At 39.9% G+C, this 20,675-nt stretch overlaps 1 protein-coding gene and 1 long non-coding RNA gene across 3 annotated transcripts in view; one reads left to right on the forward strand and one right to left on the reverse strand.

Annotated features, from left to right (window-relative positions):
* The window catches only part of PGR (progesterone receptor), a 90,236-nt gene extending 87,495 nt beyond the window's left edge, over window positions 1-2,741 (reverse strand). The window contains 1 exon segment of one of the 2 annotated variants that reach the window (NM_001135613.1): window positions 1,037-2,673. In NM_001135613.1, coding sequence (NP_001129085.1) covers window positions 1,037-2,673 — 1,637 coding nt within the window. 2 annotated transcript variants of the gene reach the window in all.
* LOC104001300 (uncharacterized) overlaps window positions 1,381-20,675 on the forward strand; it is a 31,465-nt gene continuing 12,170 nt past the window's right edge. Inside the window, exons 1-3 of the long non-coding RNA XR_001707514.4 lie at window positions 1,381-1,461; window positions 4,292-4,388; window positions 6,616-6,730. This is a non-coding gene — a long non-coding RNA (uncharacterized LOC104001300). The remainder of the gene's footprint in view (window positions 1,462-4,291; window positions 4,389-6,615; window positions 6,731-20,675) is intronic.

Consider the following 20,675-nt stretch of genomic DNA (forward strand, 5'->3'; position numbering starts at 1 on the left):
AATATTATGTCCTAGAAAGCTAAAGTCGGTTAAAAGGAAATCTTTCTACAAAACTCTTTATATAGAAACAATTTAGTCTTTGACAAATGAAATGTTATGTCCTTCCTGTCTGTATGCTGGGTCAAAACAAATATGGTTTGGCTTTAAAAGTTCGATGGTACTTTGCAATGTTTTGGTTTTGAGTTTTTAAAACACAACCCTGTAATCATTGCTTACTTAAGCAAGTATATGTTTGTCATTTTAAAGTATTGTCCAATACACTGACACTGTTTTGCCTATTCACAACATAAGATTCCAAACAGAGCATTCTTTTTTTACATTCCATTACTTCAGTATGCAAAGTAGTGTTTTTTAAACCTGTATATAAAAAAAATTGTAGTGAATAGCAAGCAATAATAAGAAAACGGTGCAATGCAGTGATAGGCGTTTAAATCCACAGTTTAAACATTTCCCACGTGAACTTAATTTTAATCTTGAGATTCTTAAGAAAACTGAGCCATTGAAGTGTTCAAATCCCTAAGATGGTGCTGCTTTCGGTTCTGGCCGGCCACCTCTCAAGTCCCACCCCTCCCGGGGGAACGGTGCCTTAACTCCTCTCCAAGACAAGCACTCCTGGTAAACGTCCTTCTTCTAAGAAAGAAGCATTTCATAAAGCCCCCAACTCGCCGCGCACTTTCTGCCCCACTGGGCTACAGCGGACCTAGTGTGACGCTGCACGTTTTAAATCGGGGTTGGTTCTGCTTCGGAATCTGGAAGATTCGGAAAGTTAAAAAACAAACAAACAAAAAACAGCTTTCAGGGAGGCACGCCCCAAAAATAGTATATTCTGCGCCCACCTTCGTGTCCCCAAAAGAGTGAGGAGAGGAGGGAAGAAGAAGGGAGGCAACTGCCCCTGTGCTGTGTCCCGCTGCCCACCCTCTCCGGCCGCCCGGGGGAGCGCAGCGGTGCGCTGGGGCTGGGGCTGAGGGTTGGCGGCCGCCGCCAACGGAACCGCTACTCCCGGACGCGCTGGGCGTGCCCCGTCCCGGGCCCTCACCTCAGGTAGTTGAGATAGGGCGGGTAGACCTGCGGCAGGCCCTCCTTGAGCACGGCGGCCTGGTAGCCGAGCTGCGGGAGCCCGTTGAGGCCGAGTGCAGGGTAGAGCGCGGGGGCCGCCCCGGCGGCGGCGGCAGAGGCGGAGGTGGAGGGCAGGCCGTCCCGCGGGAGCAGGCAGCCGCTCGCGCCCGGCGCCTTGCAGGGCGGCGGCGCGAACGGGCCCTGCTGGGGCGGCGCGCCCTCCGCTTTGTACAGGATGCACTCCAGGGTCGACCCCGAGGAGGACGCGGACGAGACTGAGGCACTGGCGGGTGCGGCCGTCACCGCCGCTTCCCCGGGTCTGGATGGGGGCGCTCGCGGCGGCAGCGGGGGCGGTGGCCCCAACGGGAAATCCGGGAAGGCTGCGGGGTTGGCACCGGCCACAAGGTAGGAACGCGGGGAGCGCGCGGAGGCCTCCGCGCCTTCCTCCTCCTCCTTTATCTTTAGAGCGGGCGGCTGGAAGTCGCTATAGAGAGGGTACGCGTCGTCCTTGGGCTCGGCGTCGGGCGGGTACGCGCAGTCGGGGAAGTCGCCTACAGCGACCGGGGTGGACGAGGCAGAGGGTGAACTCCGCGGCGGGGCAAAGGCGCTGACAGCCCCGGCCCCGCCGTCGTAACTTTCGTCTTCCAGCAGCTGCCGAGTGCGGGCTGCCAATAAGGCGTGATTGAGAGGCAGGATAGGCACGTGGATGAAATCCATCATCGTGGTGGCCAGCGGGGAGCGCCGGGGCGCCATCGGCGCGTCCTGCTCCACCAGGGCGACCCTGGGCGCTGAGAAGCGGGAATCTTCCTTGGGGACCAGGGCGACGCCTCCTGCTGCCGCCCCCGGCGGGACAACCGCGGTTCCTCCTCCAGCCGCCGCGCCACCCAGAGCCCGAGGTTTGCCCTTCAGAAGCGGACCCGCAGACTCCTCGGACTCAGAGCCATCCTCCTCCTCAACCTCCACCGCAGCGGGCTGCGGAGACGGCTTCACTGGGGCCCCGGACCAATGAGGGCTCCCAGAGGCCGGGAGCAGCAGCTGCCGGGATGGTGACAGGCCCCGGGGCAGCACTTTATGGGCAGCTGCCGTCCCGGAGCTGTCTCCAGCCTTGCACCCGGACCGGCTCATGAGCGGGGACAACACCCCCTGGGTGGCGGGGGCAGCCGGTGGATCTTCGGGAAGTTCGGGGCCAAACAGGCACCAAGAGCTGGTGACCTCGCAGGCGGGAGGGCTGGGTTGGCTCTGCCCGGGACCTGAGGGCGCCAACAGAGTGTCCAAGACACTGTCCAGCAGTCCGCTGTCCTTTTCTGGGGGACTAGAACTGCTGCCTCCAGCACCCCTTGTAGCTTCAGCTCTGGAATATGCGCCCTCCACGTCCGACAGCGACTGCTGGTCCTGCGTCTTTTCGTTGGAGGGGTCCTGTCCCTGGCAGGGCCGAGGGAAGAGTAGCCCGTCCAGGGAGATAGGTATGGCCGAAACTTCAGGCAAGGTGTCCGAGGTCTGGCTCCCCGGGAACGGACCTGCGGCTGGGCGACACAGCAGTGGGGATCCGACCTCGGGGGAGGGCGGGCCGCCCGCCACGTGGGGAGCCCGGGGACCCTTTGCCTTCAGCTCAGTCATGACGACTGGACTCCCCTTTTCTCCTCCCCCGTCTCCAGGGCGGAGGGAAAAGGGGAGGAGGAGGGGGTTTCGGGAATATAGGGGCAGAGGGAGGAGAAAGTGGGTGTTGAATGTGGCTGGACCGGAGGGATCTCCACCTCCTGGGTCGGGGGCGGGGGAGGGCAGCGCTGGTCAGCTCCTGCCCTTGGCCTCCATCCTGTCGTCAGGGGAACTGTGGCTGTCGTTTGTCCCAGTGAGCGGCAAGTGGGGAGCGCAAGAAAAAGTAGTAATTGTAGGGATCTCGTCTCCTAACTGGGGGAGTTCTCCAAGAGAGTTCTCCAACTTCTGTCCGAGGACTGGAGACGCAGAGTACTCACAAGTCCGGCACTTGAGTGGCTGCGGCTGCGACGGCAATTTAGTGACACGCGGCTCCTTTATCTCCCGACTTTTTCTCTGGCATCAAACTCGTGCGTGCTGTGAAGCTCTCAGTCCCTCGCTGAGTTCCACTGCCCCTCTCACTAAAACCCTGGGGCTAGTCGGACCTCTCGGTACAGCCCATTCCCAGGAAGGGTCGGACTTCTGCTGGCTCCGTACTGCGGGCGACAGTCATCTCCGAAGATCTCAGATCCCAGTAGTGCGGGAGCACTAGCCGCCTCGGGTTGTAGATTTCACTCAAATGACAAGTGAAGCTAGTTCTCATTGAGAATGCCACCCACACGCGCAAATACAACAAGGCTTACCCCGATTAGTGACAGCTGTGGACTGGCCAGACAGCTTTCTAACAACGCCTCCTCCTCTAGGGAGGCCCCGCCCAAAGCCCCTCCCTACCCCAATTACCGGTAGGATCTGAAACTCTGGAGTTGGCATTTCCACCCGTTATTCTGAATGCTACTCTCAATAGCAGGTTCTTTGGGATGGAACCTCATAAGCATATTACGTTTTGTTTTGCAAATTAAGAACTATGCCCTATCTAATTGGAAAAATGAATAGATTCTATCAGAAGTAGAATTTTTGTCACCATTTTAAGATTTCAGTTTTGTAAAGATTTAACACAGAGGAAGACATTTGGCTACATTATCTTTTAAAATAATAAATGTATCAAGGATGATACTAAATAAGAGATTCTCTCCCTTATGAGTTCCATAAAAGTGAATGCTTTCAAGTTTCTCCTGCTGCGACCAACATGTCCTGCTCCTCTTGAGTATCCTCAGCGTGACAAAGAAATTTGGGAGTGGGAGATGGTAACACCTCTGTATCTATGATGGAAGTTTGGATGTTGTGTGCCACACTTCGATTTGTCTTAAGGAATGTGTTCCAATGTTTAGTAAATAGCACTTTAAGGAAAGTTTCCTTTAGCTCCAGCTTATACAGTGTGCTACATCATAACATCCTCAGTAGAGATGTTGAACAGTACTTTTTACCCTAAATATTCTTAGTCTGAAAAGTAATTATCTTTGAGCTTATAAAATGGATCCCCGCTAAATTCATGAAGTCAGTAGAAAAAGGGAAGAATATTGCAATATATATTTTAGATACACAGTCATAAACTGTATTTGACCCAAGACCATTGGGTATTTTAACATCATCTTAAATATACCTTGTTCAAAATGGAGTGAATGATTTGCAAATTTTCTTATAGGACCTCAAGGTCTAGCTGTGCTAATGACTCATAGTTTATCTCAACCATGTATAAAGAATACAGAAGAAGACTCCAGGAGGTTGGGGAGCCACTAGAGGTAAGGAGCCTGGACCCCTCGATCATCTGGGGAGGGGCTACATGAGTGAGAAACAAACCTTTATCATGTTAGGTTACTAGGATTTGGAGTTGGTTGTTCTAGTAAGTAGTTTACTCTGATTAATTTTAGATATGTGGAAGTTAGGCAGATAGAGGAAAGGTAAAGAGAATTCCGGGAAGCAGGTATAGAATGTTCACCGGGCATCAAATGGCAGGATATAATATGGCAACTGCAAGGGGACCATTATGAATAGAACAGGAGCAAGTGTGGGCACAGAAGTATATGAGACTAGAGAAGTAAACTAATTTATTAATATCATTATTGTTGTTTTCAGGCTTTCTCTTTCCAGCCTATCTTAAAACAGTTACCATGCTTTATTGAGGTATAATTCCAGTATCATACAGCTCACTCAAAGTATCAGTTCATTGATTTTTCACGTACTCAGAGTTGTGCAACCGTCAGCACTATTAATTTTGTAACATGAGTATGACTCTAAAATCTCAATACCCACTAGCAGTTATTCCACATTTCCGCCTAAATCTCCCAGCAGCCACTAATATGCTTTTTGTACCTGTGATTTGGCTATTTTGGATCAAGGTTCATCCATGTTCCACATGAATCAGTACTTCACTCCTTCACTCCTTTTTATTGACAAATAATATTTCATTGTATGGATAAACCACATTTTATTTATCCATCTCTATCAGTTGTTGGACATTTGGGTTGTTTACACCTTTTGGCTACCATGAAAAATCCTGCTAATGAACATTCATGTACAAGTTTTTGTGCAGCGTATATTTTCCTTTCTCCTGGATATATGCATACGAGTGGAATTGCTGGGTCATATGGCAACTCTAGGTGTGGTCTTTGGAGTAACTGCCAGACTATGGTTCAAATGATTGTACTTCTTACATTTCCACCAGCAGTGTATAAGGGTCCTAGTTTCTTCACATCTTTGACAACATTTTTTATCTGTCTTTTTTGTTATAGCCCCCCAAGTGTGTGAAGTGGTATCTCACTGATTTATTTATATTTTCCTGATGGCTAATGCCACACAGTGTATAGAATTTGTAAAATCAGGACAGCATTGCCAGGTAGTCTTGTAAGCCTTTTACCTGTGTTAACTGTAATCCTTCAACAGTCTCACAAAATAGGTACTGTTATCCCAATTTCATAGTTGGGAAAACTGATGCACAAGGTTACCCAGTATTATAAAGTTAAGTACTGTAACCCCAACCCAAGACATCAAATGACAGCCTTCTTAGGAGTGTGATTTTAAATGTCAGATGCCATATAATTTGATTTCCCGGTCGCTGCTGTAAAATTGGCACTTGGCCTCATTTTAAATCTGACAAACTACATTTGGCTTGATTTTGGTTGGTTATAATAATTCCCTTGTCAGAATGTCTGGGGAGGTTGTTTCCAAAAGATTGAAAATCTTGAAGTGGGAAAACAACAATAAAGATGTCCAGCATGTCCTAAATCACCATTATTCCATAAATTTTGATGCTGGGTGATTAGCATTTTTGGCACAGGAACTTCCCAAATGTATGAATCTTTGAATGAACAAAATTCACTGATTAAATTCAGGTGTGATGGGGCTAACTTCAAATATTCCTGAAGACTGTTTTTGGAGAAGAGGATTTAAATGTGGAAGTATTTTTTCTATAGTTTGGGGAAAAAAAAACACTTTATCAAGATATAGTTGTCATATAATAAGCTGCATATATTTAAATTGTATAATTTGTTGTTAGACCTGTGAAACTAAAATGATAAACATACCCTTTGCCTCCAAAAGTTTCCTCATGCCATTTTTTAAATCCCTTCATACTGTTCTGTCCCATCCCCTTCCCCTATACTAATCACCACTTTCTGGCAAGCCACTAATCTGCTTTCTGTCACCAAATATTAGGTTTTTAAAAATATTTGTATCTGATTTATTAAACATTAAATTATACGTATGCATATGCCTTTTAGGTCTGTTTGCTTTAGATGTTTTATTAATAGATTTACTTTTGGGAAACGATTTTGGATTTACAGAAAAATTGAGCAGATAATATAGAGAATGCTCATATATCATTTGTACAATTTTCTCTGTTAGCATTTTAAATTAATAGGGTACATTTGTTACAATTAATGAACTAACACTGATAAATTGTTATTAACTAATATTCATAGTTTATTTAGATTTTCTTCATTTTCACTTAATGTCCTTTTTCCTTTCCAGGATTCCATCCAGGACACCACATTTAATTGTTATGATGTCTTGTGCTCCTCTTGGCTGTGAGAGTTTCTCAGATTTTCCTTGTATTTGATGACCTTGACAGTCCTTAGGAGTACTGGTGAGGTATATTGCAAGATGCCCTTCTATTGGGATTTGATGTATCCTCATGAGTAGACTAGGGTTTTGGGTTTTGGCGGGGTGGAAATCAAAGGGGTAATGTACTGTATTTATTACATCATATGAAGGGTACATATTGTCAACATGACTTATGACTGTTAATGTTGTTCTCCATCACCTGGCTGAAGTAGTGTTTGTCAGGTTTCTCCATTGCATAGTTACTCTTTTTTCCCTCTTTGCATACTCTGTACTCTTTGGAAGGAAATCATTATGAGTCACTTAAGGAAGTGTGGGGGAGTAGGGAGTTATGCTAGCCCTCCTTTGGAGTGGAGTATCTACATAATTTATTTGGAATTCTGTGAGGAAGATTTGCCTCTTCTCCCCCATTTACTTCTTTATTCCGTCTTTTCTTTGTATGGATTCGTGAATACTTTGTTGCTCAAATTTTTCCAGTTTTTGGCACTGGGGGCTTTTTCAGTTGACTCTTGTGCTCCTTGACCCACTCTCTGTATTGTGTGTATGTGTGTGTATGTGTGGACTTTCTTACTTTCTGGTATTACAAGATGCTACAGACTCATCAGACTCATCTTGTATATTTCCTGCCCCAGTCGTAGAATCAGCCATTTATCCAAGGAAATTTGAGACTTTTTATTTGAAACTGGTATAGAAATGAAGATCTGGGTGCCAAATAAATTAGGTTTTATTTCTTAGAATTGTATATAATATAGTGTATCTTTTTTTCATTTGGTTTGTCTCACTCAGCATAATTATTTTGAGATTCAGCTAAATTATAGTATGTATCAATAGTTAATTCTTTTTATTCTTTTTATTTATATACTATAGTTTGTTTATCCATTTAACTGTGGATAAATATCTGAGTTGTTTCCAATTTTTTGGTATTATAAATAGAGCTACTATGAAAATGTTGTACAAGTCTTTGTATGAACATGTGTTTTCATTTTTTCTGGGTAAATACCTAGCAGTGAAATGGCTGGATAAATTAGTAGGTGCTGTGATATGAGTGTTTGTGTTCTCCCCAAATCTGTGTGTCAAAACCCAATCACCAATGTGATAGTCTTAGTAGGAGGAGGTGTTGGGGAGTGATTAGGTCATGGAGCACTGCCCTGCCCCTTCTACCATGTGAGTACACAATAAGAAGTTGCCATCTAGGAACTACAAAGCAGGTCTTCACCAGACATTGAATCTGTCACCTTTATTGTGGACTTCCCAGCCTCCTGAACTGTGAGAAATAAGTTTCTGCTGTTTATAAGCTACCTAGTTCATGGTATTTTGTTATAGCAGCCCAAATGGATCAAGACAATACATGTACATTTAACTGTCAAACAATTTTCCAAAGTGATTGTATCATTTTACATTTCCACCCAGTATATTAGAGTTCTAATTCTTCCAAAAGCTGGACAACAACTGATATAGTCAGCATTTTTAATTTTACCAATTCTAACAAGTAGATAGTGGTATCTCATTATGGTTTCAATGTGCATTTCATTAATGACTAATGATGTTGATCATGTTTTCATGTGCTTATTTGTGATATTTATATATTCCTCTTCTGTGTGTCTGTGTCTGTTCAAATCTTTTGTTTGCTTTTTTAAAAAAAATTGAATTGTTTTGTTATTGTTGAATTTTCAGAGTTCTTTATGAATTCTGTTAGAAGTCCATTGTCATATATGGGATTTGAAAGTAGTTTCTTCTAGCCTGTGGCTTGTCTTTAAGTTCTCTTAACAGGATCTTTTGAAGAGCAGATGTTTTTAATATTGATAAAGCCTCTTTATTTACATTTTTATGAATTATGCTTTTGGTGTCATAACTGAATATTCCTTGCTAAACCCAAGGTCATAAATGTTTTCTGTCATGTTTTCTTTTGGCTTTATAGTTTTAGGTTTTACATTTATATCTGTGATACATTTTAAAGTTACTTTTTAATATGGTATAAGGTCTAGATCAAAATTCACTTTTTTGCATGTGGATATCCAGTTGTTTCAGTGCCATTTGCTGAAAAGAATACCCCTTCACTAATTGCCTTTGCACCTTTGTTGAGAATCAGTTATTCAAATATGTGGAGATCTGTTTCTGTACCCTCCATTCCATTTAACTGTATTATTGGACAGTTTTTATGTCAATACATTTTCTTGATTGATGTAGCTGTAATTTTTTAAGCTGTTATTTTTTAAATCCCTCTGTATAAATGATAGCATTCTTCCTCTAACCTTCCAGCCCTGGGGGTGAGGAGGGGCAGCCCACAGCTGTTTGAGGGAAGAGACAGGATCGAAGGTGTGCTCTGAAGCTACAGATTGCATGAGAGGCAACCCATAAAGTTTCTAAGCAGAGTGGTAACAGTGGCCCCCCACTTCTGTTTCTGAACTCCAGCTCTCAGCGTGTTGGTGACTTTGAACCCCCTCCCCAGAAATGGAAATGCCAAAATGGAAGAGCCCTCAGCCACCTAGCTCCCTTCCCAGTAGGACAGAGTTAAAGGCTAGACCATCTTCCCTCCTGGGTGGAGCCCCCCTTCCCCCCATGGATACTTAATGTTCTAGTGCTCCAACTTTATTCTTCTTTTTCAAAATTGTTTTGTCTAGGTCATTTGCATTTTCATTTAAATGTTAGAAACAGTTTGTTAATATCTGCAAAAAAAACCCCTTCTGCAATATTGATTAGGATTGAGCTGAAATTATAGATGAATTTTGAGAGAACTGGCTTCTCACTAAAATTAAGTCTTCCAACCCATACAGGTAATATATCTCTCCTTCTCTCATCTATGTTTTCAAGCTTTCAGTGTACAGGTCTTTCACATCTTTTGTCAGATTTCTCTCCAATTATTTCATATTTTTGCTGGTATTTTGGATGATGTATATATTAGCTTTCCATTGCTGAGTCAGGAAGTACCACAAACTTACTAGCTTGAAAGAGCACTCAGTTATTATCTTACAGTTTCCATGGGTCAGGAGTCTGGGCATCGGTTGGATGGATCCATTGCTTAGGGCTCACATGGCTGCAATCAGTGGATTAGCCAACACTGCGTTGTCATCTATGGCTTAGGGTGCCCATCTAGACTTATTCAGGTGACTGGCAGGCAGTGTTCAGTTCCTGGCAGCTGTAGAACTCATGTGACTTTCATCTTCTTTGAGGTCAGCAGGAAACAATTTTACTCATGCTTTTTAAGGGTTTCTGCCTGATTAAGTCAGACCCTCCCAGATGATGTCCATACCCATATTATCAAAACTGATTTGGGATTTTTTTTTTTTTTTTTTTTTTTTGCAGAGTCTCATTCTGTTGCCCAGGATGGAGTGCAGTGGCATGATCTCAGCTCATTGCAACCTCAAACTCCTGGGCTCAAGCAATCTTCCTGCTTCAGTCTCCCAAGTAGCTAGGACTATAGGCATGTACCACTGTGCTTGGCAAATTTTTATTTCTTATTTTTTTTATGGAGATAGGGTCAGTCTTGCTGTGTTGCCCTGGCAGCTCCCAAACTCCTGGGTTCAAGTGATCCTCCCCACTCAGCTTCCCAAAGTGCGGGGATATGCAGGCATGAGCCACCTCACCTGACCTGATTTGGGATCTTAATTACATCTTCACATTTCCTTTTGCCATAAATGTAACATTATCCACAGAAGTGACACCGATCATATTGATAGTCAAGTCCACATTCAAGGAGAGGCAATTATACAAATACTGTACAACGGGGGGCAGGAATTTTGGAGACCATTTTATAATTATACTGAATTTCTATATTGTGCATTCTTAGTGTTTACACAATTGATCTTTAGCTGGAGTGATGAGGTTGGGAATCCTTGCCAGTTTTTTGATTTTAGGAAGAAACCATTCAGTCTTTTAACATTAAACATGATGTTTGCTGCAGGTTTTTCATAGATACCCCTTCTCAGGTTGAAGAAATTCCCTTCTATTCTGAGTTTGCTGAAAATTTTATTAAGGGTAAATGTAGGTTTTTGCCGAATGTTATTTCAGCATCCGTTGAGATAATCATACAGTTTTTCTTTTTTAATTGGTTAATATGGTGAATGACAGTACTTGAGCTTTGAATGTTAAATGAACCTTGTATTCTTTGGCTAAATCCCACTTCATCATAATGTATTACTTTCATATATTGCATTTTGATTTGTTAAAAGCTTGTTTAGAATTTTAAAATTTCTACTCATTAGGAACACTGGCCTGTTGGTTTCGTTTCTTGTAATGACTTTATCTGATTTTGGTATCATGAATTCCACTGTATACATAGTATATTTTCTTTCTTTTTTTGAGATGGAATCTCACTCTGTTGCCCAGACTGGAGTGCAGTGGTGCAATCTCAGCCTACTGCAACCTCCGCCTCCTAGGTTCAAATGATTCTCGTGCCTCAGCCTTCCGAGTAGCTGGGACTACAGGCGCATGCCACCATACCCAGCTAATTTTTTTTTTTTTTTTTTCTTAGTAGAGACGGGGTTTCACCATGTTGGCCAGGCTGGTCTTGAACTCCTGACGTCAGGCTCAGGTGATCCGCCCACCTTGACCTCTCAAAGTGCTGGGATTACAGGTATGAGCCACTGTGCCCAGCCTACATGGTATATTTTCATATTAATAGAATAAAATAAAAGAATACAATGATAGGTATAGTTTTCATAGATAAATGTATTTTGGCACAAGCTGCTTTTTGGTGTTGGCTATCCACTATGACAGTGAGCATAGCATGCAAAGAAAGTCCTGAAGCTTTCTTAAACTTGAAAAGATGATTCAGTTTTGTCATGTTTGCTTTTCAGTTTTTATAGAGAACTAAGGAATCATTCATTCATTTTTACAAACATCTGCCTATACTATGTCATTAAACAGCTTGCTTTGTATGTTATTTTCCAAGTTGTACTGCAGTTTCTGCACTGTCATATATAATGTTCATAAAACTTCATGACATATGTATTATTATCTCCATTTTGCAGATGAGGAAATTGAAGCTTGCTGTCTTAGAGATAGTTGTTAGGAGAGCCAGAACTCACTACTAGGGCTTCTGATATCAAATGTAGTGTGATTTTTATTTTAAATATTGTGTTTCTTTATTTTTTACAGTACCAAGTGTTGGATAGTTGACAAGGTTCTTGAAATAATGTAGAAACATTTAGTTGCTCTGAGGACCCAGAAATACGAACACATTCAGTAGGGCATATTGGGCCACCCAGACCTATGACTTGGCTAGTTGGAAATTTTTATTGTCTATACAAGTTTGAGAAATAGGATTTGATATCTGTGGTTCTAGCTTGAGGCATTTCTTCTATATTTACATAGGGCTAATTGCAGGTGTAACTTGGGACTTGATGGATACTACAAGAGAAGGAGTATACAAAGGTCACTTCTCTGACCTTCCTGGTGCTCCCTCGGTTTCTGAATTCACTGCCCCAGTACAACCACTGGGTTACTAAGGCCCTTCCACAGATGTACTGAATAACCTGCAAAGTATACCTGATTTTTATACCCATGTCAGATAGTATATATTTTGCCTGAAGTGACAGGATACTCAACAAAAAGTGAGTTATATAATAGAAGTTTATTATCCCTCATAACAAGAAGTCTGGAGGAAAGTAGTTGTAGGGTTGGTTAATCATTGGCTCAGTAATAGTCTCACAGTCCCAGACTCCCTGCCTTTTCAGTGAGCTAACCTCAGCATCCAAAGATGGCTACTAAAGCTGCAGGCATCAGAGCCTCACATAACCTCATACAGAATTAGGAATAAGGAGAATTTCTCTTGGCATTATTTTTTCAAATCAGGGGGAAAAATTCTTACCCAGAAGCCCACTCCATAGACATCCTATCAAAACATATTGGCTAGAACTGAGTCATCTGTCCACCACTAAACAAGTTACTCAAACAAGAATTTGATTAGACTAACCGTGGTTCATCTCCTGCAGCTGTGTCCACTGCTCTGCGTCCTTTGCTATCAATATGTGAACACAACTGGGGTTTAGTTAGAAAGAAGTAAGAGTAGGGAGATGGCTGTTGGGAATTCAACAAATAGTGTCTGACATTATACCAAGATCTTATTTCCCTCAGAGTCCTAAGTGATACTTAATCTAAACTGAGAAAGAAATTCACACTAATGTATGAATGAATTTAATAGCCCACTTATTTTTATAAATGTAATCTTTTCATATATTTATCCTGATTATTTTTTATACATGCATATGTACATATATATTGGCAATTCTATTTTACATGATATTTCACAATAACTATCTACTCCAAATACCCCTTTAGATGCCTTGAATTAGTCTTCAACCTTATGCACTAATTGCTGATGGCTATGGCTCTCATTTCTTTGGTTCTACAGTTTAGCATATAGTTGTTCAGAGTTTACACATAGCTTCATTTGTTACACTTTTGTGTCCATGGGACTATATACACTTAACTAGACCTGGCTTGTATTGCAGTTTGGAAATACTTTTAATTTTTAATTTTGTTGTCTAGTTTTTTCTCTTTAATGTAATATAGCTTTTAGGGATTTTTTTTATATTACCATTAAAAGTTTATAGGCTGGGCACGGTGGCTCACACCTGTAATCCCAGCACTTTGGGAGGCCAAGGCGGGCGGATCACGAGGTCAGGAGATCCAGACTATCCTGGCTAACACGGTGAAACCCCGTCTCTACTAAATATACAAAAAATTAGCCAGGCGTGGTGGCGGGCACCTGTAGTCCCAGCTACTCGGGAGGCTGAGGCAGGAGAACGGCGTGAACCCAGGAAACGGAGCTTGCAGTGGGCCGAGATCATGCCACTGCACTCCAGCCTGGGCGCCAGAGCAAGACTCCATCTCAAAAAAAAAAAAAAAAAAAAGTTTATGTAGAATATTTTAGGATAAGGAAAGATTGGCAAATGTAAGTACTAAAGATAAAAATCTGCCATAATCTGTAGTTTATATGGTTAATATGAATGATACATTTTGTGCAATTTAGAGGAAAGGTATCATGATATTGGGCAGGAGTATGAAGGTCAAGAACTAGAAGGTAATTCCTCTACTACATTCCACAATCAAATCTTTTGAAGCAGGAGTCATAAATACCAGCTGTTTATCTTAACATGTATATATATTTTTAAGGTGAAGCAAGTTTGTTAAGAGAGTAAAGGAATAAAAGAATAGCTGTTCCATAGGCAGAGCAGCCCCAAGGGCTGCTGGTTGCCTGTTTTTATGGTTATTTCTTGATTATATGCTAAACAAGGGGTGGATTATTCATGAGTTTTCTAGAAAAGGGGTGGGTAATTCCTGGAGCTGAGGGTTCCTCCCCTTTTTAGACCATATAGGGTAACTTCTGGATGTTGCCATGGCATCTGTAAACTGTCATGGCACTGGTGGGAGTGTCTTTTAACATGCCAATGCATTATAATTAGTGAATAATGAGCAGAGAGGATGACCACAGGTCACTCTTGTCACCATCTTGGTTTAGGTGGGTTTTGGCCAGTTTCTTTACTGCAAACTGTTTTATCAGCGAGGTCTTTGTGATCTATATCTGTGCTGACCTCCTGTCTCTTTCTGTGACTTAGAATGACTAACTGCCTGGAAATGTAGCCCAGTAGATCTCAGCCTTATTTTACCCAGTCCCTATTCAAGATAGAGTCACTCTGGTTCAAATGCCTCTGACATATCCCCCCTCTCTTTTATAAGAGAACCCTTAATCCTAAGGGTTGCAGAAGGATAAAGATCCACTTTCTGTAACTTCTTCATGCTGAATAGGGGCGATGATATTCCTGCCTAAGTATTAGGGTCTTTTGAATTCAGTGTAGAGAGGAGAGGCCATTCATAACTCTGAGTTCTGACAAAAGGTGATATTTGGAAGATGAATAAGTGTTTAATTTAAGAAAACATTCAGTAAGCTTATCCTGCATTCCTACACAAAGAGTACAACAGCAATATATTTCACAACAGTAAAGCAAAATAAGTGAAATTATCCCAAGTAAACTAAATAAGAAGGCTTTCTATGAACTGGGCAACTGGTGGAACCAAGCTGATACGGGGTTGATAGCTGATTCTAATGTGTGCCCAGAATTAGGATATTGATTCATATTTATACATTACCCATCCTTCTTGTTTTTCCTGAGCTGCAGTCAGAGATCGCTGACTGGTTCGTGGTAATAAGCAAGGTCAGCCTAAATTGCAGGAAAAAAAAAAAACAACTGATAAGACTAGAATATAATAACAAGTATACCATAGTTCTTGAAACATAATTTTTTTCTCTCTCTCGTCTTCCATTTTTACTAAAGACAAATGATGGTAGTCGAATTTGCTTTATTATACTTTATTTGTATAAAGTGCAGCAAGAATAATTATTTTTCACATAGGCTTGTAAAATTGGCTTTGATGGAACTCTCTTCCATAAGGAATTTCCGATAAGACCTTTTCTTAAAGCTGAGCTCAGCCGTGGGTTTGTACCCTCAACTACCTATGAGTTGGGTAAATTCCTCTCCTCTTGAGGTCCAAAGATAACTTGGGGCTCCTGGGTCTGTCAGAAAGTGACATTCTTTACTTACCACAGTTCAGGAACCTTGCACAGGGACAGGGTAGGCAAGGTATGAAGCCAGTTTTCCCAAGGGGCTTTTATTGGCTCTGTAAGTCAAGTTTTATTTCTCAAAGAAAAGCATAACATTCAAGTCAAAGGCTTGGTAAAATAACCATTTTCTCCAACTGTGTCCTGTTACAAATGAAAACAGATTTATTGTACTTATGGAAATAACTATATTGCCATAAGTCAATAATACTTACAAATAGTTTCTAAATTATGAAGAAATCAGGTAGAGAGAAACAAGTATGGTCCAAATTTTGTTCACAGGAATATACTTTACTCAAGTGTTAAAAGTTGTAAATAGCTTTTAAAAAAAGTTTCCTTGACTCTGAAAAACAAAGCAAAGGATGAACAACATTTTAAGCAAAATGTCACATAAATTAATTCAGTCTTCTGTTACTTCACTCCATACAGTTAACTCCTGTCCTGCTTGGTAGTCAGGGACATTTCAGCTCTCCCTGACTCCTGAAAGTTTTTTTTCTCTATCCTAATGTCACACAGTCTCCAAAGTTATTAGAAACCTGCATCCAAGAACACCTGTTAGAGTCCTATAGTTGATTATAAACCACCTTTTAAAGAGGATTAAAACAAGACAACAATTATCTGTGTATGATAAAAAGTTTTAGTACAGCCACTATTAAAGCCACAATTGACTGGGAATTTTGATTACTTCTGTGGCATACAACAGTTTTACATAACAATTGTAATTATTAATAACATACTAAGTCATATGAGAATTATAGGAGTTTCTCATAATTTTGGAACACATACCACTAACACATTTATACAAATACAACCCAAAGAAAGCCAAACACCGTTTCATATTTGACAATGCTTTCTGTATGATTTTTATACCAAATAAGCCAAATGTCACTTTTGGAGTTTAGGTGACCTAATAGCTAAAAAATTAATTAGGTCAGAAAATCACATACTTTATAATTTGATTTTGGAAAGTTTGTAAAATATCAAAGATTTAAGACACTTGATATTATAAAATAGAATTCCAGGTTACCATAAGTCATTCATTTAGCCAAAATCATAACTTAAAATTTTTAAAAAGAGAAAAACCTTTACTCATTAATAGAGGGAAGACTTAGCTTTTCCAACAATCTTTTTTCTTTTCTGTCTTTTTCCTACAGTTTATTCAAAAAGGCAGACAAAAATCTTTCATTCCCTAATTTGTCTAGGAGGAAGGAAAGGAATATAATACTGTTATGATAATTTTGATAAAAAAGGAACAAATGCTATGTAAAATAGTGGTATCTTTACAAGCTTAAACACCAGAAATAATACTTTCTCATGAGGTTAACAAGATCAATAGTAATTTTATAGTCGATTTTAAAATAAAATAATGGTAATTTTAAGTTTAAAACTATAACGTGAGACAAAAAAGGCTTTCTCTTACTTTTACAGTTATACTACATATAAGAACTATTACTATTGAGAAGGACATTGGATTCCCAATAAAAAGAAAAGGAGTGTATACATACAACTGGAAAATCATACGTTAAGGAAAATATAAGATGCATGATTAAGTGCAAAAAAAAAAAATCCCCCTATCACCAGACCATTTCTGGAGCTGCAGGCCTTTTTCAGTTGTCAGCCAAACTCATTCCTTACAAAAAGCCTTCATTTTTTCATTATTCTGACTTAAACTAAAAACTACTCAATTCATTGAAAATTAGAAAATTTTGGCTTAGCAAAAGCCATTATCTTTTTACAATACCAGTTATTGTGAAAGCACAATATAACAGCATAGCTAAATTTAGAAAATATAGAACATGGTAGTAGTTCTCATCTTAAATAGCTACCTGTATAGAACAATTCCAGTAAACAGGAATAAAAGAGAAGGAAGGGTCTCAAGCTCGCATAGTGATTTATGTTTTATTGCCGCAGGAGAATCTACTTCCCTTTCTTTTCTCTGACATTCTCTATGTTGCTAATTCTCAATCTGGTTCATGCATTTTTGTTGCTATTCCACATTAAGGTGGTCTTCAACTCTAGTTTCCTAGATGGTTACCTTCAGTTGACTACCAATTTTCATTCTACACCATATGTCTCTCTTCCTAAAGTCTTGATCATTATTTGTGAAAGAATGAGAGAAACAGTTTATTGGTAAAAACTGTAATTACAAAAACAAAGTTTGACATGGTATAGGCTTTGAAATAAGTTTTTGATAATAAAAAAATTTAAGAATTAAAACTCCTGTAATCACAGAAATAACCGCAGATGTTTTCTTTAGGCCTTAACCCTAGTGTACATGAAGAAATGGTGATGAAAACTAGTTATTAAGAAGACTTGGCCAGCCATGGTGGCTCATTCCTGTAATCCCAGCACTTTGGGAGGCCGAAGCGGGCAGATCACTTGAGGTCAGGAGTTCGAGACCAGCCTGGCCAACATGGTGAAACCCTGTTTCTACTAAAAATACAAAAATTAGCCAGGCATGGTGGCACATGCCTGTAGTCCCAGCTACTTGGGAAGCTGAGGCAGGAGAATGCCTTGAACCCGGGAGGTGGAGGTTGCAATGAGCCAAGGTTGCGCCATTACACTCCAGCCTGGGTGACAGAGCGAGACTCCATTTCAAAAAAAAAAAAGATGACTTAATTTTAATTTTAGTATTCAAATAATGTATCACTTAAAGATGGTTGTATGTTTTTCCTCCTCCTCTTTCTTCCTTAAATCAATTTAATCATGTTACCTTTACTAGTGCTTCCCATTGTATTTTTTAATATGCTTCTACATTTATTTGTTCTCAGCTTTATCTTAATATTCTTCCTTTCCTACTTATACAAACAGGTCAATCATAGAGCATTTTCTGTTTTTCACATTTCTTCCCATTCTCTTTCCACTTATAATATTCTATGCAGTGATTCTTATTCCAATGTTGGTTTTAATTTTAGATTTTCTTTGGTTAAAATATCTAATGCCAACTGCTGTAGATTTCATCACCAAATGTGGTTTCTTTAGTATTTTTCAAAAGGTGAAAAATCCTCACTAAGTTCATACATGTTCAAAGTTCTTGGTCTTCTGTCTTTATACTTGCAGAAGTGCTTGACTGTGTATGAAATCTGGGGACTTTCTTTTGTTGTGTATCTTGTAGGTGTTGCTCCTCTGTTTCCTGAATGTGGAGAAGACTCATGCCATTGTGTTTTTCTTTCCATTACAAGTTTCTTAAGGAGCCTTTCTTCATCACTGAGTTTAATAGACTTTCTAAGATAAATATTATTGTTGACTATTCTGAATCAGATTGTGATATGATTTTGATGTGCTGTTTCAATATGTAGATTAAATTGTTTTATTATAGGGAAGTATTTCCTTTTTAAATGATAGCTTAAAATATTCATCGTTTTCCATTGTTATTTTCTTTTTTGGAGACTACATTTATGAAATTATTAGGTCTCTTCCGCCTGTGTTATATGTCTATTTTCTTTCTATTTTTAAAGTTTTCTTTATTTCTGTTTCTTTTTTCTTCTTTTTGCTGTTTATTTCCTATAATTACTTATGTGTCAATTTCCCACAATTTACGTAACAAATTACCACAAGTTTGGTGGCTTAAAACAACAGAAATATATTCTCCAATAGTGCTAGAGACTAGAAGTTCAAAATCAAAGTGTTGCCAAGGTCATGCTCTATCTGAAGGTTCTAGGGACGAATCCATTTTTGCTTCTTCGTAGCTTCTAGTGATTCTCAGAAATCCTTGGCATTCTTTGACTTTTATCTGCATATATCCCATTTCTACCTTCATTTTTACATGGCCTTTTTCTCTGTGTGTCTCTCTGTGTCCTCTTCTCTTATATGGGTACCAGTCATTAGATATAGGGCTCAGCCTAATCCAGTATGATTTCATCTCAAGATCCTTAACTAATTACATTTGCAAAGACCTTATAAGGTCAGATTCACGGGTATGAAAGCTTAGGATTTGAACATATCTTTTAGGGAGACATAATTCAACCCACTACACAGGGAGTCTATTTTGTTTGTTCTCATTTAATTTTTTAAAACTTTTTTTTTTTTTAGATTCAGGGAGGCACATGTGTTTATTCATTACATAGGTATATTGCATGGCGGTAAGGATTGGGCTTCTAGTGTACCCATCACCCACATATTGAACATTGTACCCAAGAGGTAGTTTTTCAATCCTCTTGCACTACATTTTGGAGTCCCCAGAGTCTTTTGTCTCCAACTTTATGTCCTTGTGTACTCATTGTTAATGTTTTTATTTGGAAATAATTTCAAACTTACTGAAAAATTTCAAGAAGGGTACAAAAGCTCCCATATATCCTTCTTCCAGACTTTCCAACATCTTGTCCAATTTACTTTACTGTTTGCTCTATCAAATCTAATCTATCTAATCTATTATATAATGTCTATTCATTCATTTACAGATACAGATTGAAATACATTTTTTTCTGGACCATTTGGGAGTAAGTTGCACAAATCATACTGCTTTACTCGTAACTACTTCAGTGTGAACAAGGACATTTTCTTACATTAACATAGTATGGTTATCACCCTCAGGAAACTTGACACTGAAACAATACATTAATCTCTCATTTTTCTAATTTTTTCAATTGATCAAATAAAATTCCTTATAGCATGTTTTTCCCTCCAGTTCAGGATCATGTGTTACATTTAGTTGTCATGTCTTTTTAATCTCCTTTAATCTAAAATAGCTCCTTAGCTTTTCTTAGTTTTTCATGACCTTGACATTTCGAAATATGCTGGTTCTTTTAAAACAATAGACTAATCCTCATTTTTGGTTAGTCTGTTGTTTCTTTATGATTACATTCAAGTTAAGCTCTCTGGTTGGAGTACTGTATTAGTGATTTTGTGTCCTTCTGAAGACATTACATACATACCTCTGCCTGGGAGGCAGAGGTTTCAGTGAGCTGAGACCTCGCCACTGCACTCCAGCTGGGTGACAGAGTGAGAGACTCTATTTTCCCCTCACCACCCCCCCCAAAAAAGAAAGAAATCATGAGTTCTTACTGATACTCTCAAATTCAGTTGATTGCCATAGAGGTGTTCTTGCCTTTCCCCATTCTGTTTGTATCTCACTTCTTCCATAGGGAAAGAGAACACTGATTCCCAGCAACATCAAAGTATTTACTCTCTTATACATAAAATAATCTCCTAATTATTTTATGCATACCACTATAAAAATACCTACACAAAATTCCAATTTAGTTTGCTCTTCTTCCCTTCATCCCTACCCACAGACTGAAGCGCTATAGTTAAATATTGTGTTTTTAAAAATTGGGGTTTTAAAAAAATTTCTCTCCAGGATGATTATGTTATTCATTTCTAATAGAGTTGTGTACATTTGTTTCAATTTGCTCTAAGTATTAGATATTTTAATAGTTTGTTTCTTAACTCCTTGGTGATTTATTTTTAT

This window comes from Pan troglodytes, chromosome 9 (genome assembly GCF_028858775.2).
Source record: "Pan troglodytes isolate AG18354 chromosome 9, NHGRI_mPanTro3-v2.0_pri, whole genome shotgun sequence".
Taxonomy (NCBI): domain Eukaryota; kingdom Metazoa; phylum Chordata; class Mammalia; order Primates; family Hominidae; genus Pan; species Pan troglodytes.